At 40.0% G+C, this 23,673-nt stretch overlaps 1 protein-coding gene across 1 annotated transcript; it reads right to left on the reverse strand.

Annotated features, from left to right (window-relative positions):
• Window positions 1-3,382: 3,382 nt before the first annotated feature.
• On the reverse strand, window positions 3,383-5,305 carry LOC134320864 (general transcription factor II-I repeat domain-containing protein 2-like). Its single transcript, XM_063002497.1, has one exon. The coding sequence runs from the start codon at window positions 5,303-5,305 to the stop codon at window positions 3,383-3,385; it is 1,923 nt and encodes a 640-aa protein (XP_062858567.1).
• Between the last annotated feature and the right edge of the window lie 18,368 nt (window positions 5,306-23,673).

Raw genomic sequence — 23,673 nt, forward strand, 5'->3', positions numbered from 1 at the left:
AAGCGCTGACAAGAGATAATGTTCACAAGAGAGGCTGCATGAATTTGCATCTCATTTAGAATTCAATGAACTTAGTAAGAACCTCACCCTCATCAATGATAAAAAGTTCATGAAAATGATAATAGCACTATTCCCGATTGATTTGTGTGTGGCATGTTGGTACCGGCTTTTAAAGAGGTCCTTTATCTTTTTAGTATTTGTTCAAGTAATGTTTTGCATTCATCTTCGAAGTGCCACTTGTGTATTTCCTTTTTTGATGACCTTGTGCTCACAGAATAAAGCCAACCAGACGTAGGTGACATATTACATAGAAAATTGCTTTCATTTAAAAAAGAAATAAATATGCATTTTTACTGACCAGCTTCTAGTAAACAGGTAAATTTTGAGCATTAAAATTGGTTTATTTTGATACACACTAGGGCTGGGCGATATGGCTAAAAAACTCATATCTCCATATGCTTTTGAGAAGTGGCGATATTCGATACAATATATTGTAAACTTAAAGTACAATGGCAGGCCACGTTATATTAAAAGCACAAAACATTGTAGTTCTTATAAATTCTGACTAATTACAGTGTTTATATGTTGTATTATTACAGGCTGTATTTGTATTCATATTGACAATATTTATATCAAACAAACCAGCAGAATCTCACATTTATGCTCCATTTTACTTCAAATTAATGAGCATCAAAAAAATCCAGAAAACGTTTAATATTTGATCATGCTTTTCTATCATTGCAAAATGAAATCGCATGGTAAACAGCAGCACCGCGACCCAGATCAACCACACAGCAGTATAAAATCATAACCGCAGCTTACCTTGGAGGCCATCTTGTATATTTTCAGAATATTTCCAGAATATAAAGATCCATATTTAACTGTGTTTATCCACCTAACTAATGAAAACCGTCTTAGATCATTTTACTTCATTTATTCTCTTGGCTGTCGCGGTTAAAAGCTGAAACTTGTAATTCGTTCACTTATCTGTCAATTATACAGCAACCAATCAAGAGAGAGATTTCGCCCAAAATCTAAATTCGATTGGTTTATACATCTGAATCTCTTGAACCGGAGTTGCCCACAGAGTGAGCAAAACGAATGAATCTTTACCATAGATAAGAGCACAATTTTCTGATTCGATTCCAATGAATAATTTTTCTGAAAAGAGTCGTTTCTGACTCATTGACTCAGTGATTCAGTTTCCATGCTTATACGTGAAGAAAAGCGTTCCGCTTAGCGCTTTTGTGTTTTAAACGTTCTCAAATGGTAACCTGTGTATTCTATGTTCGTTCACTGACACAGCTTTTGGCCTCACATCATTCTCGGACTCACGCAGTGACTGACACTCCTCGTACTCACGCGGGTGCTTTTGCTTTAGGTGGTGCCACCTTTTGTCGTCACAGTATTTTTGCACGTTTTGCGAATTACAGTCTTTTGTTTGGAGTCTGACCTTCTGTATCCGAAAAACTTCCACAGTGATGTAGCTCCCCTTTTAGGGACTAGTTCGTCAGTGCTAACTCCGGTACTACTCTCTACATTGGTCGCCATTATTTCACTGTTATGCGCTTGAGAGCGAGTGACGCGCGTTTGCTAACAATATTGCGATATGGCAAAAACCTTATCGAATTTACGACAATACCGGTATTATCGTGAACGATATTATATCGCCCACCCCTAATACACACTATATCCAAAATGGCAAAAATGCTTTATAGTGCAGCTCAGTGGCTAAAAAGTTACTAATACCTAACTCAATGTTTAAATCCATAAAAAATACAGTGTCAGAGTCTGAATTACATTATTTAATATTAGTCCCATAATTTAAGATAATTTAAAATGTTTGGTTATGGCTAAATTTCTACTGAACTATAATGGTGGCACATTTCAGGTAGGGCAATTGCATCAGTAGGGCATTTGGTGTGAAAACTGTGCCAATTCAAATAAGTCATATTTACACACTGGATCCATTAGCGTAGCACTGTCGCCTCACAGCAAGAAGGTCCTGGGTTCGATCCCCAGGTGGGGCGGTGTTGTCCCCGTGTCTGTGTGGGTTTACTCCGGGTGCTCCGGTTTCCTCCCACAGTCCAAAAACATGCGGCCAGACTAATTGGAGACACTGAATTGTCCTATAGATACCTAGCCGCTAGGGTGCATAAACCAGTGCATTGTAGTGCTGGTCTCAAGCCCGGATAAATAGGGAGGGTTGTGTCAGGAAGGGCATCCGGCGTAAAAACTGTGCCAAATCAATAATGCGGATCCCCTAATGGGAGCAGCCGAGAAAATTGATTAACACACTGGATCCATTGAGGCCTGGCTTCACAATGACCACCTCTAGTGGAAACTATGCTGCTGTTGGGTCAAGGAGTGGGAGCAGAGAGAGGTAGGAAGGTGACTGAGAGTGCTGGAATGTTGAATGTGCACACTATGACTGTGACTGTTAAGGACGTGATCCAGCTGATATGATGGAGAGGAGAAGGGTTGACATACTATGTGTACAAGAGAACAAGTGGAAGGAACGTAAGGCTAGGAACCTTGTAGGTGGATTTAAACTGTTCTACCATGGTGTAGATGGGAGAAGAACTGGGGTAGGGAGAATCTTGAAAGAAGAGTACATCAACAATTGTAATAGAGGTGAAAAGAGAGATGTGTAAAGCTCAGAATCGATAGCCTGCTGATGAATGTCATCAGGGCGTATTCCAAACAAGTGCGTTGTAAGATTGGAGAGACGTACCAGCAATGTTTAGGAGATAGCGCAGTGGAGTTAACTAGAATGTTCAACAAAATCTTGGAATGTGAGAGGATTTGTGTGGAGTTGAGAAGAAACCTAATGGCTTCAAAGCTTCAGCAACTACAGAGGCATAAAGTTGATCAGCCACATCATGAACATCTGAAAATATGTAGAGAACGCTAGGTTAAGAAAAGAGGTAAGGATTGGTGAGCAGCAATACTGGGCGTGTTCGAAAAAACCTAGTGAGCTGCCTTGCTGTCTTACTGTCTACATAGGCAGCTATCTAAGTAGAGAGGATTCTAATAAGTCATTGACTTATAAGGCAGGTTATTCGAACACTACTTAGACAGCGATTACATCAGTTTTCATTACTAAGCTAACACAGCATCATGCCATTCAAACCAATGCGATGTGGTGGCACAACGCGCTAGCACAGGGGTCGGGAACCTTTTTGGCTGAGAGAGCCATGAACGCCACATATTTTAAAATGTAATTCCGTGAGAGCCATACAATATGTTTAAAACTAAATACAAGTAAATTTGTGCATTTTATGTAAGACCAACACTTTTAAAGTACAATAAGTCTCTGAATCCTTTTAAATAACATTGTTATGCTGTTGCTAACCAATGATGAATAAAGTACTTCTTACCATTAATGCGACTTCTGGTGCTGCATGGTTTTGCTGATGGCTTTGTAGTCTGGTTGATACGTGGTGAGGTTAAGCTTCATGCAGGCGTTGAGACTTCCATCTGTTAAACGTGATCGTAGGTTGGTCTTAATGTTCTTTAGATGTGAGAAAGACTGCTCACATGCATACGTAGAGCCAAACATTGTCAGTACAGCAATACTCACACGCTGCAGTGTGTGGTATGCGACGGAAAGCGCATTCCAAGTTTTGACAATCAGCTGGTCCGCGGGTTGAAGTTTTTTCATTTCTTTCCACTTGTGTTTGCTCGCCAACTCTGCTTGCTGTTGTGCAAGTCTTTCCAAATCTTCATTCAGTGACTTGAACTTATTCACCCACATGTCTGAGGCCTTCAGGTCAGCAGCTTGTAGCTCAAAATCTCTGACGGAGACACCGGGGATGTAACTCAGGTCGGCGCTGTCCACTGCACGCTCGTGTGGATGAGTGATAAACTTAAAAAGACAAGTGCGCTCACGAAATTCTCCAAAGCGCGCTTTGAATGATTGCAGGAGGTTAGATGTGAAGCCCGCTAGCTGCTGAAGATCAAGATGTTGAGCAGGGTCACTTGCTGTGCATGCATCTTTAAACTCTCCCAGTTTTTCAAAGTGTAGTAAACGACCTGTTTCAATGTTGGCGATGAAGAGTTCTAGCTTGTTTTCAAATGCATTGTTTTCAAATGTATTTCCAACGCCTTGCATGTTCACATTGAGCTGGTTCAGATGTTCAGTCATGTCCACGAGATAGTAGAACTTCAGGAGCCACTCAGTGTTAGCTAACTCAGGATGCTCGACGTTTTTCATTTCAAGAAAAGTCCGGAATTCGCTCAGACAAGCCGCGAAACGGCTGAGCACCTTCCCTCTTGACAACCAACGCACATTGCTGTGCAGAAGCAGACCAGGATAATTATTCCCAACTTCATCCAGCAGTGTTTTAAACTGGCGATCATTTAAAGCTCGGGCAACAATAAAGTTGACCACCCGAATGACCAGCGACATCACCTCACCAAGCTGCTCGCCACACATCTGAGCACAAAGTGCCTCCTGATGTAGGATGCAGTGAAAACTTAGGATGGGTCTCTTTTCATGTTCACAAAGAAGCGCTACGAATCCTCTGTTTTTCCCCACCATGCACGGAGCACCATCAGTACACACCGAAATAAGTTTATCCATCGGTAGATTTTTTTCTTTAGCGAGCTCAGTGAAAGACTTGAATAAATCCTCCCCTCTTGTTGTCCCTTTCATAGGCAAAACAGCAAGACTTTCCTCACGTAGTGTGTCACCGACAGCATACCTTGCAATCACGCTGAACTGGGACAAATGGCTTACGTCTGTTGACTCATCCAAAGCGAGAGAAAAGAATGGTGCTGCATTTATGTCCTTCACTTGTTTTGCCTCAATTTGATTTGCCATCATTATGGTACGATCGTGAACAGTTCTTGCCGACAGGGGCATGTCTTTTATTTGTTTGATTATCTTGTCTTTATCCGAAAAGTCGTCAAAAAGTTCATTGGCAACAACAAGCATGAATGTTTTGGCATACTCTCCATCTGTGAATGGCTTTCCGTTTCTCACAGTTGCTAAAGCACCAGCAAAGCTAGCCGAATTCCAGTCACCTTGTTGGGTCCAAACACGGAGTTGCTGCTGACTAGCTTTCACTCTGCACAGTAGCTCTTGACATGCTTTCTTCCTGCTGTCCCCCGCAGGATATTTCGATGCAAATGTAGTATGGCGTGTGTCGAAGTGCCGCTTTATATTTGACCGTTTCATTGATGCAATTTTATCATTGCATATTAGACACACTGCAGAACCTGCTCTCTCCACAAAGGCGAATTCCTCTGTCCATTCCTGCTGAAAAGTACGATACTCCTCATCTTTTTTTCTTTTAGCCATCTTCTTCGATAAAAGGGTTTCTGCAATTAGCTAGCTGACTACTTGATTAAAAGGAGTTTTAACTGCCAGTTTTCAGTTCTGCGCTATCCCTATTCTATCCATTCTCTCTATTGTGGGCTATGGATGTTATTGTGTCTTTGATTGATTACTTATTTATTTGTAATTGTCGGGCAGCACGGGCGGCATGGTGGCTTAGTGGGTAGCACTGTCACCTCACAGCAAGAAGGTCCTGGGTTCGATCCCCAGTTGGGGTGGTCCAGGTCCTTACTGTGCGGAGTTTGCATGTCCTCTCCGTTTCCGCATGGGTTTCCTCCGGGTGCTCCAGTTTCCTCCCACAGTCCAAAAACATGCCACCAGGCTAATTGGAAACACTGAATTGTCCTATAGATACCTAGCCGCTAGATGCACAAACCAGTGCATTGTAGTGCCGGTCCCAAGCCCGGATGAAAAGGGAGGGTTGTGTCAGGAAGGGCATCCGGCGTAAAAAAAAAAAAACGGTGCCAAATCCTGCCGGCGACCCCTAATGGGAAGAAGCCGGAAATGCAGACCCTGTAATCGAAAAATGGGACAAAGGCTGAGGAACAAGAAGAAGAAGATTTGTAATTGTCCCCATTTTACTAGTGGCTTTAATGCATTTGCACTTGAGGTCCGTTTCTTTCTTGAAGGTGTGTGACTTTACCCAGTGCATTACCTAGAGGTTGTTGGCTGCTGGATTTGAACTGAGTCATGCACTCCACCGCTGTGTCACTTAGATACAGGCTGACATTTAAACCTATAGTACAAGCCAAGATCTTACTGATTAAAAATACAACCCGTGTCATAAACACTGGGATTCTGGGCTAGGGCAGTTAATCAACAAGGCCAACGATGCATGACAAGCTGCAAATAAAAGATCCTATTTCAGCTGTATGTGTATTCATTTCAATATTGAAGCCTCACCACCCTTTTTTCTGTGCTGCTTTCAGTGAAGATTATTTTTATAACAGGCTGGAATGTTTTCAATTATTGGTTCCACGCTCTGTGGCAGCTGACCTGCACACCATGCAGCATAATTTTTTTGTTAAACTTTCTAATTTCACACTTGTTAAATATCTTTGTTAAACCGCTCTTTTAATCAAAAGCCTTTAAGATGCTGGGTGTCATTACAAAGCTGCAGAGAGTCTGAAACTGGGGTGGAATGAAATGGCTGGGCGTCTGGGTTTTGGGGGAGATTAATGTGCTGAACTTGTAGATCTAATCTTAATGTGGATAAGAAAAAACAAGAAGCTATTATGCATATATTATGCATTTGTTTATGATTCATCAACCTTCCTACTGGGTGGCTTAGTGGGTAGAACAGTTGCTTTACAGCAAGAGCTGAAAGATCACACACATTCAACAGTGATTTCCGGCTTTTTGCTTGATGGTATGAGATTTCTCACGATTCTCTGAATCTTTTCACAATATTATGAACAGAAGATGCTGAAAGACCTAAATGACTTGCATCTTTATATTGAGAAATGTTCATTTTTAATCGATTGACAGACCTTCCAGAAAGAGGTGACCAACATCTTTACTTGCAAAAACTCAGCCTTTGATGGATCCAATCTTTTATACCTAATCATAATTCCTTCACCTGTTAGCAATTCACCTGCTTATTGTGGAATGTTTCAAAATGGTGCATGTTCTATAACCTTTTAAATCTTATTTTGCTCCTGTCTCGCCATTTAAACATGTTACAGGTCTCAAATTAAGAACTTAATTATATTTACAACATATAATGAAGTTGATCAGCAAAAACATAAAATTAGTTTTTGTACTTTGCTCATTTAAAAAAGATTCAACATATGAACAAACCAGTACAAAAAGTCCTGATTTTTTTAAAATTGGGATTTGTAATTTATCATTTGTGTAACTGAGAATTTAGGAAACACTGTAGCTGGCAGAGTTATAGATACTATATATGTACTCTGCAACTGCTGTGCAACACTAGCTGGAAGGCAAATACAAATTTAATAGTATCTCAATAATTGAAAACTATTGTACCACCACAGCATACTGGTCGGCTGAAGCTCAAACATTGACAACCACTGGCACTAGAAAAAGTGGAAATATTAGTAGAATGCGTTGTAGTGTTGAGTGTAGTGGCTAGCCCGTTATAAAATGCCGTCTCTCTAAATTAGGGTCGATCATACAAGCTTACAAAACAGGACCAACATGTACTGAAGCACACAGTCCTTGGGTACTGCAACTCCAGACTGATTTTGAAAGCAAAATCAACACAGCCACACACAAGGCAAAGGTTTTAAACTTTTTGCAAATTGTGGCCCATTACCACTGTTCCAATAAGTAGTGTAAAGCACACAATTCACTGGATAATACAGCAGTGAGAACACATTCTATGGAGTGACACATTTTTCTAGCATCTCTAACAGTCCTACAGCCACATTTAGGTTTGCCCGCAGGAATTCTATCTTTCTGCAAAACTTGGCATTCTGTTAAGGAGAAATATTAAACAGGGTCTATTTTGATGGCTCGGGATGGATTGTTAATCCCAGTAAAGGGAAATCTTAATGTTACATAATAAGGTTCTAGAAAATTCATCACCCTTGTCTCTGTGCAGACGCCATCAATCAGCCAGCAGAGGTTGTAATTACACCAATTATGAGGTCCCGTCCGACACCCCCCTAGAACAACTGCCAATCGTTGTTCGTGTAGGCGCCCAGCCTGCCGGATGGCAGAGCTGAGTTTCGAACCAACGAGTTCGAAATGTCAGCTCTGGTGTGCTAGCGTGTTTTACTGCTGTGCCACCTAAGCACCCCAGAATTTACCTGGCCTGTCCAAAGCCATGTCATTAACCTCATCCATTATCTCAAGCAACCCATGGCAAATCACCACCTTTGATTCCCGGCTGTGTAAAGTTTGGTATGTTTTTCCAATGTCTTCATGGGTTTCCTCCAAAATGACAGTCTGTGCATTTTTTCTACGCTGTGTGAGTGAGTGAGTGAGTGAGTAATGCTTTAGAGTGGTGCTCTTTACCCTGATCCATGGCAACACTTTCCAGTATGCAACAGCATGCAAGGTCAACAATAATTTCAGCAGGAGGTATACAGAAAATAAGCATTAAGAAACAGCAAAACCTATAGGTAAACAATTTATCAAAACAAGAAATAATCAATGCTCTTTGTGTGTTTATTTCTTGAGTTATTTGGGCAGCACAGTGGGTAGCACTGTCACCTTACAGCAATAGGTCCTGGGTTTGATTCCCAGGTGGAGCAGTCCTGGTCTTTTCTGTGTGTAGTTTGCTTGTTCTCCCTGTGTCTGTGGGTTTGCTCCAAGAGCTCCAGTTTCCTCCCACAGTCCAAAGACGTGCAAGTGAGGTGAACTGGAGATACAAAATTGTCCATGACTGTGTTAGACATTAAACTTGTGAACTGATGAATCTTGTGTAACCAGTAACTACCTGTCCTGTCATGAATGTAGCAAAAATGTGTAAAACAATGATACTTATGCAAGTCACCCTTGCCATGGGCTTTTGCACCTTTAGCCGATAACAGTCTAGATGGTCCTTTTTTGTCTTTGGCACAAATAACTCAACTATGGTAAAAAAAACCCACTACAAATGGAGACAGACAGGCAGACATCTACAAAAGCAGAAAACAATGATTACAAATAAGTACTGTACACTACTACTATCACATTAATAATAAATGGCTTACACTGACCAAAGGGATTTAAAGTTTATATGCAGTTTTAATATTTCTTACTCAGAGTAATGAACCCTAAAAGTGCATATTTAAATCTAAATAAATAATAACCATACACCCACGTTTAGAGGTGTCTGGGTTGAAAACTCCTGATTAAACCTGTCAAGGAAAAAAAGTGTATATATATATTTGTATGGGTGTGTTTGTAACTCGTTAAACTGTGTGTGTATGTATGTGTACACCTGTCGGCTTACTGTGTATTTTAAATATCATGGCCTAAGACTACCTCTCTCTCATCACTGTATCTTTCCCCCATCTCTCTTCTACCTTGGAGTGATGCAGGTGAGGCAAGCGTGGCATCCCTGCAGCAAGGTTGCACACGTCTCTTTCTTCTACTACTACCACACACACACACACACACACACACACACACACACACACACTTCCATGCCCTCCCTCTTGCCCCCTACCCCTCTTTCACCAGCATGCACTGATGCACTCTCAGTGTGGTGGCTGAGAGTTCTCATACACATCCAGGAAACACCACCTCATTCTACTGGACCTTAGACATGGATAATCTTACTCAAACCTACATTCAAGGAGCCTCCTGAGATGCATGCTATATTCTAAACTGATCAAATACTACCCAGTGCTGGTTGTAGATTGGTTGCTGTTAAGAACCCAACACATGTTGGTCATCTCCAAGAGTTTTTCATGGTTTACTTAAAGACCACAGACCTAGTTCCATGCCTCTTGCTTTGATGGAGACTGTGATCACCAAGATTTGTGTGATTGAAGTTAGTGATTGGAGATCCATGATGCTAAACGTCCAATACAAACATGAACACAAGACGTTTGTCCTCTGTCATCTTCTGGCAATGAAGAACGACTAAATAATGAACCACAATAATGTAATTTTACTAGAGATAGTGGTGGAATTCCAATGCACGACAAACAGATATCAGATGTTCAATTTTTATACTTTTAGATGATGAGAAATGTTACCAACTCCACCCTAAAAAGCCAGTAGTGGCTCATTATCCAAGGAATGTCTTGATATATCCTAAGGAGCATTGTAATAAGCTCAGTTCCTTGTGGCAGATCAGATTTGTATCAATGTTTACATGTTTGCATTACATCAGGCATGTCCAAAGATTTTATACGGCCCGCGTCTTCTGTCTTGAATTGCATTACTTGTGGCCCTCCAGCACAGTCAAACAAAAATAAATAAATAAATCATACAAATTGAACATGCAATTCCTCTTTTTACCAGATAGTGGCAGCACTGTGTAAGTATGCATTCACAAGAGAAGCGGAAAAAACCGCGAATGAGACGTACTTATTGATGATAGTCTTTGGGCTGTGGGAGGAAACCGGAGCACCCGGAGGACACGAGCAGAACATGCAAACTTCACACAGAAAGGACCCGGACCGTCCCATCTGGGGATATAAGGTTCCTTCTTATTGCTGCTGCCACTTCTGTTGTGTGTAAACACATATTTAACTAACATACAGCAGAATCCACAAACTGGTGTATAAAAGGGACTGCTGCTAGTCTGTGGTCCCTTTTGGCCAGCACATGGCCGGTGTCCACCAGTGGCAAAATTGATGCAAAAGACTGTTCTCTAGTTATCTGACGGGATTGGTTGCAGTGGGACAATTTTTTTTTAACGACGATCTCTTGTTAATTTTTGACACACCATTTAAAACAATCTGCACAACAGTAAAAAGCCCTCATCCATACTGGAACTGTCAATCACCATAGACAGCTTCCAGACAGCACAGCTAAGAATATTTCTGTGTTTTTGGACAACAGTCTCTGATCAGATTTCATCAACCATCAGATTCTGCAGACCTCTCTAGAATATTTAAAATATGTCATAATCTGACCAGAGAAATCACACTGATTTTTTTTTTACAGGCCTCTGCTCTATCCATTTGCCTTACATCTCCACTATTGAGCACTGAAAGCAGCACTGGAGTGCTTCATGTAGCTCTTTCAATGAAATAAGACCATAACTTCCTGTCACAGCCAAAATCCATTTATAAACTTGTGTCTTTGCTGTCAAGTCCATGATTCAGAACTACACACTGGTATACCAGCTCAAATCTTGAGTTTAGAGACATCTGGTGTGTCTGTTGTTTAAAGACTTTTCTCTTCAAACATTTACATTTGCAGTATTTAGAAAACACCTTTATCCAAATTGACTTACAATTATGACTGAATACAATGTGAGCAATTGGAGGTTAAGGGTCTTGCTCTGGGGCCCAACAGTGGCAACTTGGCAGTGATGGGGCTTGAACCAGCAACCTTCTGATTAGAACCTTAACCGCTGAGCTACCACAAGCGGAACAATGTTGCTTGTACTGTTTGCACTTTTGACTCAATCTACACTCATCAGCCACAACATTAAAACCTCATAGAAGCACTTTGTAGTTCTACAATTACTGACTGTAGTCCATCTGTTTCTCTACATACTTTTTTTTGCCTGCTTTTATCCTGTTCTTCAATGGTCAGGACCACCACAGAGCAGGTATTATTTAGGTGGTGGGTTATTCTCAGCACTGCAGTGACACTGACATGGTGGTGGTGTGTTAGTGTGTGTTGTGCTGGTATGAGTGGATCAGACTCAGCAGCGCTGCTGAAGTTTTTAAATACCGTGTCCACTCACTGTCCACTCTATTAGACACTCTTACCTAGTTGGTCCACCTTGTAGATGTAAAGTAAGAGACGATGCTCATCTATTGCTGCTGTTTGAGTTGGTCATCTTCTAGAGTGGTCACAGGACGCTGCCCATGGGGAGCTGTTGGTTGGATATTTTTGCTTGGTGGACTATTCTCAGTCCAGCATTTCTGTGTCTTATTCACTCATACCAGCACAACACACACTAACACACCACCACCATGTCAGTGCTGAGAATGATCCCCCACCTAAATAATACCTTCTCTGTAGTGGTGCTGGGAGAGTCCTGACCATTGGAGAACAGGGTGAAAGCAGGCTAACAAAGTATGTAGAGAAACAGATGGACTACAGTCAGTAATTGTAGAACTACGAAGTGCTTCTATATGGTAAGTGGAGCTGATAAAATGGACAGTGAGTGTAGAAACAAAGAGGTGGTTTTAATGTTATGGCTGATCACATTAGTAATTTCATTTGACGGTCCTGAATTTTGTATAAGTACTACCACAGAAGTATGCAATGCTGTCCTTAAATATGGCACCTAAGAATGCAGCTACCTTCCAAATAGGACAGTTTTGGGAGTGTGCACATTCTCTCCAGTGATGCTATTTATCTACTGAGTTTCCTATTCTATTACAAGGATTACGAAACAGAATCTGTGCATGTCTATCCAGGCTCAGGCTCAGTGTGGATATATCTGCACTTAATAAAACGAGTATCTGCCCTGTGTTTGTGATTCATTAAGTAGAAAACACCAAAGTTGGCAGCTGTAGCCATATCTGTAACTCATCTGTCAGATGGATCTTTTGAAACTTGCACTAACTGTACACAAACCTTCAGCTGCGTACTGATCCCTTTACTTACAGACGTGAGTGAGTGTAAGCTGTGTGTAATAAAAGAAAAAAATACAAGCAAGGTGTTTTTTTTTTCATTTCATTTTCATGTTTTAATACAACCAAATCAGAAAAAGTTGGGACAGTATGGAAAATGCAAATAATAAAAAAAACAGAGTTTCTTACATTTACTTTGACTTTTATTTGATTGCAGACAGGATGAACCTGATATATGTCATGTTTTGTCTGGTCACTTTCATTTCATTTATTAATAAACATCCATTCTTGCATTTCAGGCCTGCAACACATTCCAAAAAAAGTTGGGACAGTAAAGCATTTACCACTTTGTAATGTTGTTATTCCTTTTCACCACACTTAAAAGATGTTTTGGCACTGAGGATACCAAGTGATTTAGTGTTTCAGGTTTTATTTTGTCCCATTCTTCCTGCAAACACGTCTTAAGATGTGCAACAGCACGGGGACGTCGTTGTCGCTTTTTTTGTTTCAAAATTGTCCACTCATTCTCTATTGGGGACAGGTCAGGACTGCAGGCAGGCCAGTCCAGTACCCGTACCCTCTTTTCCGCTGCCATGCCTTTGTAATGTGTGCAGCATGTGGTTTTGCATTGTCTTGTTGAAGGCAGCACATGTTGCTCTAAGATCTCAATGTACTTTTCTGCATTAATGCCGCCATCACAGAAGTGTAAATGACCTTTGACAAGATTCCTTGAATCGTTTAATGATCTTTTATCCAATCTTTTTTTGAAGTTCATTGTTTTTAAACATTTCAATCATTTTCTCACACATTTGTAGACAAACTGGAGATCCTCTGATCATCTTTTCTCATCAAAGACTCTTTCCCGGATGCTGCTTTTGTACCAAACCATGATTATAATCACATGTTGACATCACCTGTTTAAAATCACATCATTATTTGTTTTTCACCTCATTACTAGCCCTAAATTGCCCCCGTCCCAGCTTTTTTTGGAATGTGTTGCAGGTCTAAAATGCAGGAATGGAGGTATATTAACAAATGAAATGAAGTTGAGCAGACAAAACATGAACTATCTCAGGTTCATCCTGTCTGCAATCTAATAAAAGTAGAATGTAAGTAAATTTAAAATTTTATTTTATTTGCATTTTCTATACTGTTCCAACTTTTTCTGATTTGGTCATGTAAACTAAATGGATTACTACCAAATCTGTACTCTCCACTTTATTGTGCAGTTAAAGAGAATAAATGCTGTAGATGCTGCAGTATGTCTGTTTGCTTTAAACAATGCTTGACTTAATTGGTGTCATATCAGTTTATTGTCTGTGTCAGGCTGTCAAAATATTAGATTAACTCTGCTCTACTAATGTCACACAATTTATGGCTGACCGTCTAGTATTGAAGGTAATGTTGCTGTGCTGTAATTGTGTATAATAGGCCTCTGAAACAGTACATTTAGTGATGGTTTGCAGCATTTTGCCATGGCATGTGGCTTTGCAGAGCCAGGAGTCTTTCCACAGATGTTTCATGGGGCGTTGGATAGATGTGTAGAACAGCGGTTCTGAACCTTTGTTCTCCTAGACCCCACGTGTTTAAAAAACAGAAAAATTGCACCCCCTTGACACGGGTTATGATGTTATTCTTACACTTTCAGCGGGGATGACAAAAGGTGTTTTCTGCTTGCTCATGGGAAATTCGATAAATCCATGATGGAGGTAAATATCTTGATATTTTGGTTTGATGTAGTGGGTTTACTTTTGGTTGAGCAAACTTACAGAAGTGCTTCCATAGTAAACATTTCATTACTCTAGTTTAAGTAGACAACAGTCCAAGAATATAAATCTGCTGAAACCCTGTTAGAACAAAGGCTTTAAAAAAAAACAAAATAAGAAATACATATGTACGTTAGTAGGTACATGTTAGTTCTCATCTTAAGTGCTTAGTAAAGAGGTGGGTTTTTAATCGTCTTTTGAAGACAAGGGAAGTTCGTTCCACCACTTGGGTGCAAGTACAGAGAAGAGCCTTGATGCTTGTCTTCCTTGAGTTCTGAGTGGAGGATCAAGGCGAGCGAGAGTAGTGGCTCGAAAGTTGCATGGTACAGAGCGGGGTTTTGTTAGTCCTCTAAGGTAGCTTGGGGCTGGTCCATTTTTGGCTTTGTAGGCGAGCATCAGTCTTTTGAACTGAATGCCTGCAGCTACAGGAAGCCAGTGAAGAGAACGCAGCAGTGGGGTGATGTGGCAGTGTTTAGGTTGGTTAAAAACCAGTCGTGCAGCTGCATTTTGGATGAGTTGCAGGAATTTAATAGTAGACTTGCAGTAGTCCAGTTGAGAGATTACAAGTGACTGGCTGAGAATTTGAGTGGCTTCCATAGAGAGAAATGGACGAATCTTCTTGATGTTGTAGAGGAGGAACCGGAACGATCTTGTCATGTTGGCTACATGAGGAGAGAAGGACATCTGGTTATTCAGGACAACACCAAGGTTTCGTATATTATCAGATGGTTTAATCTGGGAGTCATCAAGAGAGATGATTAGGTCTTGCGTTGGAGATTGATCTCCAGGAATAAGTAACAGCCCTGGTGAACTGGTGGTAATAGCTTCCTCAGCTGGGTCTGCTTTAGTGGGATTTGCATCTACAACTGAATTTGAATCTTTTGTAATCGACATCCGTTGACCTTTGTACTTTTTCTTTTCTTTTTTCCCCCTTTTTCTCCCCCTTTAGCGCATCCAATTGTTCAATTTGCATCGTGCTTCCTCTCTGTCTATGCCAAACCCTGCCCTGACCAGGGAGATCAAAGCTAACCCATATCCACTCCGAAACATGAGCAGCAGCCAGATGCATTTTTGCCACCCACACATTGATGAGTTTGGCGCCACCTAGCATTGCATGCGGAAAGACACACCCTAAGGGCACTCTTCCTCATCTCTTGTGCAGGCGCCTCTAATCAGCCGGCAGAGGTCGTAATCGCATTCTGACAGAGAGAGACCCACATCCGGTTCTTTGTCCCACCCCCCAACTGAGCAACTGGCCAATCGTTCCCCATACAGCCACTCAGCTTCGAACCGGTGAAGTAGAGCTGGATTTGATACTACGTACTCAGAATCCAGCCCTGGTTGCAGCGTGTCTTTTTAGTTCTGCGCCACCTGAGTGGCTACCTTTGCACTTTTTCGATGGGTGAATCAAAAAAATATGTGTCCATTCTTAAAGACTCAACGTAGGCTATAGGTAGTTTCAAATAGATCTATATGACATCACAAGAAATCTCCCATATGTTAATAGCTTATTGATTTTCCCATCCCATCACGTGTGATTCTTTTTCAATCTACTTAATTAAATGTAACAGGACCACCCTCTAGGCTCACTGAGGTCTCATAAGGGGCCTCAGCCCGCTGGTTGAGAACCACTGGTGTAGAAGATGGATGGCTGGACAAAAAATAGATGGATAGACAGATGAATAAATTACAGTCATCATGCAGATGATTTCCTCCAAAAGACAGATGTCTGTCTTTAGGTCAACCATTACAAAATCAACACATACACACACAGTAGTACACACACATACAGGTTGTTACTTTGTGGTTATGCATTCAGTGTTAAGTGTTTTATTCCATGAAGCTACAGTTCCAGGATGTTTGATTTCATACTTTTTATATTTACTGCTCTGTCTTTGTTCTCGTTCCAGCAATTTGAAGGTTTTGAGTCCTCTTTCTTTGAAAGCTTTAATGAAAAATGAGAAACTGAAGCATGTGGGTTCAAACAAAATGTTTTTATATTTATTCAGTTACTTTTACATCATGTACAGTGATTTCTTGGAATGCTACAGTACAGTCTGCAGGCATTGTCGTATTCTTGACTACATAAAAATGGCTTAACACTTAAATGACATGTTATTAGGTGATTTTTTTTAGTTTTGTGGACATTGTTTACAAGTCTCAAGACTTTAATCTCCAGTAAAAGTCTTGCCCTTCATGGAACAAATTTAAAATTGATGCCTGCGACCCATTTAAAAGGGGCAGATGCATGTTACCACTGGGTCATCACATTTTCCTTTAATTATACTTCTTAATTGTTTGGAAATTGAAGACACTAATTGTTGCAGAGAAGATCCTGGGTTTGATCCCCAGGTGGGTCGGTCCGGGTCCTGTCTGTGTGGAGTTTGCATGTTCTTCCCATGTCTGCGTGGGTTTCCACAGTCCAAACACGTGCAGTCAGGTTAATTGGAGACATTGATTTGCCATATAGGTGAATGGGTGTGTGTGTGTATGTGTGTCTGCCTTGCGATGGACTGGCGCCCCGTCCAGGGTGTACTGTGTGCCTTGCACCCACTGAAAAGCTGGGATAGGCTCCAGCACTCCCCCGCGACCCTGATTGGATAAGCAGTTAAGGGAGTGAGTGAGTGAGTGAGAGAGTAATGTTGCAGTTTTGCAAGTAAAACTTGCCCACACTTGAACTGCTCAACACTCTTGTCTGCGGAGACACAGAGACTTTGTGAGTGCGATAACACAGGAAATAATAAACATCCTTATATACTTATCCATGACCTTGTAGGACGGTGAAAGATTCCACCGTTAACAGAGATCTCTCAGCTAGAACAGGAACTGGTCTAAATCAGCTAGAACTGGGTTTTGGACGTCATACAATGCAATTGACGCACTTCTAATCACATACACCATGTACACATCCAGTAACATTCTATTGCAGCAGTATTCTTGGAATATCAGAATATGACTACTGGCTACTACTGGTAATCATGCCCTAACCATATCTAGATCATCTAAGTAGTAATTGATTATGTATTAAATAAATGGCACATGGAATACAACGTCCGTTTTTCCCAAGAACAAGCTAAAACATGGACTGGTCTGATTCAGCACTGGTTTTTGCTCTTCCCTTATGCACAAAGATTTGCCCTGACTACTTGAATATTGTCATGATATTATGAACTGTAGATGACAATGCTCTCACAAAGTGTGGCACAAAGTGGTGAACTTAATCTTGATGACCTTACTTGTTACCAGTTAAACTGCTAATTGTGGAAGCTTTAAAAACATTGTTACGCCGCTCAGGTGACACAGCTGTAAAACACACGCTGAACACCAGAGCTGGGATCTCGAACACATCGTATCGAGTCTCAGCTCTGCCTGCCGACTGGGCTGAGTGGCCACATGAGCAACGATTAGCCTGTTGTTCAGATAGGGGTGGGATATTAAAAAGCCACATAGGGTCTCTCTCGTAACTAATGCAATTACGACCTCTGCTGGCTGATTGATGGCACCTGCACAAAGACGGAAAAAGAGTGCTGTCAGGGTGTGTCTCTCCGTACACATGGCTGATCCGCATTGTACTCGTCAAAGTGTAGGTGACAAAATATATATGGCTGCTGCCCACGTGTCGGAGGGGGCGTGGGTTAGCTTTGTTCTCCTCAGACAGAGCGTGGATCGGCATTGTTGGAGATGAAGCATGACTCAATCGGGCAATTGGATGCGCTAAAAGGGAGAAAAATGCATTAAAAAACAGTGTTCAACTTGTATAACCTTGGTCTTATATTGCCTCTGTCTTGGTCTTATATTGCCTCTGTCCCAACTCTTTTGAGTGTGTAGCTGGCATCACATTCTATTGTTTTTGTATTTTTACAAAATACAATAAGAACATGTTAAATAAAGTTCATGTGATATAAAAATATTACAGTTTTTACAGCATTTGTCCCAACATTTTTGGAAATGGGATTTGTAACAACCACAATCTCATACTTGTTTATGTGCTCCTGAATCTATTACTGAATCAAGTGTTTGTTTCTTATTTAGATCAATCTCTTGAAGGAGAAAAAGGTGTAAAGAAATGTAAAAGAGAAATATAGAAGGACAAGCTCTATTGCCTTTTGGGGGGTGGGGGGGGGGTGACATCTAGTGTAATTGAGTTTGCCAATGAAGTGTGCTGTCAGCTTTATGATAAAACCCACTTTTCCTTCCTTTTCATATCCTCACTGCTTTTTTCTCTTACAGTTACCCCCTTCCTCATCTATCTACCCCCCTGCTTCCTATTCCTTGCCTATTTTAAGGGTTTGAAGTGATTTCAGCACCTGATGCCATTTGATTTTTTTTTATAACTGTTCAGTTACAGTGACTGTACGTCTGTGTGTGAATTATTAAACCTGCGTTTGGAAAATGACATTTACTGAAAATGAACTTCACAGTTGACTTGTGCCAGTTGTTAATGAACTGAGCGTTGGTGTCTGTATACACCGATCAGCCATGACATTAAAAACACCTCCTTGTTTCCACACTCACTGTCCATTTTACTAGCTACACTTACTATATAGAAGCAATTTGTAGTTCTACAATTACTGACTGTAGTCCATCTGTTTCTCTGCATTCTTTGTTAGCCTCCTTTCATGCTGTTCTTCAATGGTCAGAACTCTCACAGGACCACTACAGAGCAAGTATTATTTGGTTATTTGGGTGGTGGATCATTCTCAGCACTGCAGTGACACTGACATGGTGGTGGTGTGTTAGTGTGTGCTGTGCTGGTATGAGTGGATAAGACACAGCAATGCTGATGGAGTTTTGTAAACACCTTACTGTCACTGCTGGACTGAGAATATTCTACCAACCAAAAATATCCAGCCAACAGCGCCCCGTGGGTAGCATCCTGTGACCACTGATGAAGGTCTAGAAGATGACCAACTCAAACAGCAGCAATAGATGAGCGATCGACTCTGACTTTACATCTACAAAGTGGACCAACTAGGTAGGAGTGTCTAATAGAGACAACACACACTAACACACCACCTTGTCAGTGTCACTGCAGTGCTGAGAATGATCCAAAACCTAAATAATACCTGCTCTATGGTGGTCCTGGGAGAGTCCTGACCATTGAAGAACAGCATTAAAGGGGGCTAACAAAGCATGCAGAAAAACATATGGACTACAGTCAGTAATTGTAGAACTACAAAGTGCTTCTATATGGTAAGTGGAGCTGATAAAATGGAAAAAGAGTGTAGAAACAAGGAGGTGGTTTTAATATTATGGCTGATCGGTGTATTTATTAGACTTGTGTAAAACGCATTGTTCCAAGCAGCCAGATAAACTTATTACCGATTTTTTTTTTTTACAATAGGTTAAAACTGCTAAAATTTGTCCAAAAGCTGGTAGAAAGCCAGGTCAGGGTTTCTCTGGTTTATTCATGGAAACCCACAGCTTTAAGCCTTTTCTGCTCCTAACACATCTTATTCAACTCAGAAAAGCTCAATAATGACCTTTAAAACTACAGCAGGTGTAATGGGAAAAAGGAAATTATAATAGCTTTAATGGCAGTGGGACCAGGTCATTTCAAACCTGCATGAACTAATATAAACAAAAAGCAAATCAAATCTTTGTGAAATGTCTTACAAGATTATAAGAACAGTCTTTGGAGATAATTTCAGATATTCTTATTTTTAGATTCAGTATAGGACATTTAAACCTAGAAGGCAATTCATACTTAAAATGTCATTATTAACCTGTATCCCTCTATCCAAAATGGGTTAATACTAGAGTTGAGCATGTGCAAAGTAGCTCTGGCACTATTTAAGGGCTTGTGATGTAATGTAAATGTACAGTTTACCTGTAAAGTCTTTTTAAAATACAGCACCTTTAATATAATCTTCCTATTAATTAGTATATAGGAGTGGGTGGTGGGGTCACTACACAAAAAATGGTTTAAACTGCAACAATAGGCTGGGTGAAGTGCCTACATGTAAAAACATTTTGCTTTCACCAGAAAATACAGAAAACCCATGTTCTCATGGACTCTGGATCATTGTGACAATACCATCATTCTATGTGACAAAACAGGACATGAGTAAACCCCAAGTTTTAAATTGTATTTAAGTTCAAAGCAAGTAATTGCTATAATTACAATGGCCTTGTAATCTACACATCTCCTTTAGGAGAGTATATGTGAGTGGTGGACCAGGCCAGGGCTTCTCAGGTTTAAGCCTTTTCTGGTCCTAACACATCTTTAAACTCAGAAAGGCTCAATAATGACCTTAAAAACTATAGCAGGTGTAATGGGAGAAATGAAATTACAATTGTTTTAATGGATACATGAACCTGCATGAACCAAAAGCAAATAAAATCTTCGTGAAATGTCTTACAAGATTATAAGAACAGTCTTTGGAGATAATCAAATCATTTCAGATATTCTTATTTTTAGATTCAGAATAGGACATTTAAACCTAGAAGGCAATTCACACTTAAAACATCATTATTAACCTGTATCCCTCTATCCAAAATGGGTTAATACAAGAGTTCCCTACTGAGCATGTGCAAATTAGCTCTGGCACTATTTAAGGGCAGCTAATGTTCAGCTCTGGTTCTTTCAGCTACAATCAAACCAAAGCAGAAGCTGGAGAAAGTGCACGTGAAGATCCAACAGGTATGATGTGATTGTAAACTAAATAGAAAAACAGTTTCAGTAAAGGGCAGAAGTGCTAGTTTATTTCTGTTTAAAGATTTAATTTAATCTCTGATGGTTTGCAAATTGAGTTTGTTGGCCAGCTAAGATTAGCTTGTTAACTTGAGCTGTTGTTCTGTTGGTTTTCATCTTTTATTTAATTAATTTATTTATTTAAATGGAATTTTGCCACTTGTTTGTTACAAGCTTTGTTCTTGTCTGTTAATCTGAAGTATATTTAGCTATTTTGCCTATTTTTTTTTTTTAGAAATCAAGCTAGCTGGCTGATGTATTTACTTAGCATAGGCCTGGCTAACATGCTAAGCTAGGGGCTAGCTATCTATGTTGTTAGCAAGTTGCTAGTTTTTGTATGATATTTGTAACATTGCTTTTGGTAGACTTTAGTCCCAAATTATTTTTATATAGGTGATGTTCTTATTAGTGCTGGTTCTGGTTTTAGTATGTTCATGCTTATTAATTATTAAAACCCATACTATTAAAGCTGGGCCTGCTGGTGGCGCACTGGGCTTAATTCAAAATTGTTTCGCATAGTTTGTACCTACCACAGAAATAAAGGGGCATTCATTATTTAGATGAATAAAAGATAATCAAAAATACAGTTTTATTTAATTTAAGAGTAGAATGTATTGTTACATCCCTTTGGATTCTTCTTATTAGTGCTGGTTCTGGTTTTAGTATGTTTATGCTTGATTTTTTAAATCATGCTATTAAAGCTGGGCCTGCTGGTTGTTCTCTGTAATTATCATTTTTAGATTATAGTTCAGAAGTTCTTGGAATTTTTGGCGTACTTGTATTCCAAGGAACTTTATTCACTCTTCTTTTTCTTTATGTATTTTGAAGCTGTTATTTTACTCTTGGTAATTATCTAATGGTAAAGTTGGATTAAATTGTGCCTTTTATGATTCTGTGCAGTTGAAAGAAAGGAAGGATAGTAAGAAATACATTTTAAACAGATCACATGTGGAAATGGTCAACTCTTTTTTCAAAATATAGCGTGGATTTATAGGGATGTAACGATGTACCACAATACAGTTCATAACTGATTCAAAAATTCCACGATTCAAATCGATTTGACATGTAAAATGAATCAATATTCACTTTAAACAGCAGAAGGCACTGGCGCTCGCCTCGCCTCGCTACCAGATTCAGGGTTTTTCAGCCAAACTGGGCTTAATTCAAAATTGTTTTGCATAGTTTGTACCTACCTCAGAAATAAAAGGGCATTCATTATTTAGATAAATAAAAGATAAGCACAAATACAGTATTTTATTTTTTTTAAGAAATCGTATTGTGAACCCAGTATCGTGAATCGCATCATTGGTAGAGTGTATTGTTACATCCCTATAGATTTATAATAATCTTAATGTGGCACCTTTTCTAGACTAAAAATGCAGCTCAGATGCTTTTCAATACTAAGTGGAAAAAAAGCCAGAGGAGACATGCTTATTATTTCTAAATTAAAAAAATTACCAACTTACAACACATTTTTGTGATTGATTAAAACTGCTGAGATTTGTTTATAAAAACTGACATTTTTCAGTTTATTTCATGATGTAATTAAAATTTAATGTAATCCTCCTAGTAATTGGAATATTGTGGAACAAATATCTGCAATTTGATTAATTTTTTTCTCATGCAAAACAACCAAAAAGTCTAGTACTCAGCATGATCTTTAGTGTTTCTCTGTGGTATTCCAACATTTTATATGCTTCTCTTTTCTACCCACTAATGCAGTAATGAATAGAAAATGATTAGATTTTTTTTCCCCTTTATCTTCCATCATATTACCCTTATTCTCACTTTGCACTGCAGTGAGGGCTGGGCCAGTCCAGTGTAATGGAATGCGGCAGCTTTGTGGCATCACACACAGTCTCAGACATTATCTGTATGGAGTTGTAAATTTTCTCCTGCAAATGAAAAAGCTTCTATTGTTGGATGAAGGGCACTGAATTGGAGGGCAAAGTTGGCACACATATTTAAGTAATGATTTTCTAAGCTCTTTGGTAAAAACATATTTCTTATGCTCTTAATTCTGTAGGAAATACTGTTATAACATTTTTATAATATTCAGATGACTGACTACTTTAGATGCTCCATGTACACAGCGACTTCAGACTCGACTCGGACTCGTTTCAAATGACTCAGACTCGACTTCTCAGCACTGCAGTGACACTGACATGGTCGGTGGTAATGTGTTAGTGTGTGTTGTGCTGGTATGAGTGGATAAGACACAGCAGTGCTGCTGGAGTTTTTAAACACCTCACTGTCACTGCTGGACTGAGAATAGTCCACCAACCAAAAATATCAAGCCAACAGTGCCCTGTGGGCAGCGTCCTGTGACCACTGATGAAGGTCTAGAAGATGACCAACTCAAACAGCAGCAATAGATGGGTGATCGTCTCTGACTTTACAATCTACAAGGTGGACCAAGGTAGGAGTGTCTAATAGAGTGGACAGTGAGTGGACACAGTATTTAAAAACTCCAGCAGCGCTGCTGTGTCTGATCCACTCATACCAGCACAACACACACTAACATACCACCACCATGTCAGTGTCACTGCAGTGCTGAGAATGATCAACCACCTAAATAATACCTGCTCTGTAGTGGTCCTGTGAGTCCTGACCACTGATGAACAGGGTGAACGCAGGTTAAAAAAGCATGCAGAGAAACAGATGGACTACAGACAGTAATTGTATATGGTAAGTGGAGCTTATAAAATGGAC

The sequence above is a fragment of the Trichomycterus rosablanca genome, chromosome 9 (assembly GCF_030014385.1).
Source record: "Trichomycterus rosablanca isolate fTriRos1 chromosome 9, fTriRos1.hap1, whole genome shotgun sequence".
Classification (NCBI taxonomy): domain Eukaryota; kingdom Metazoa; phylum Chordata; class Actinopteri; order Siluriformes; family Trichomycteridae; genus Trichomycterus; species Trichomycterus rosablanca.

Coding starts and splice junctions, on each gene's coding strand:
- LOC134320864 (XM_063002497.1), bottom strand. CDS start 5,305: ATGGCTAAAAGAAAAAAAGATGAGGAGTATCGTACTTTTCAGCAGGAA.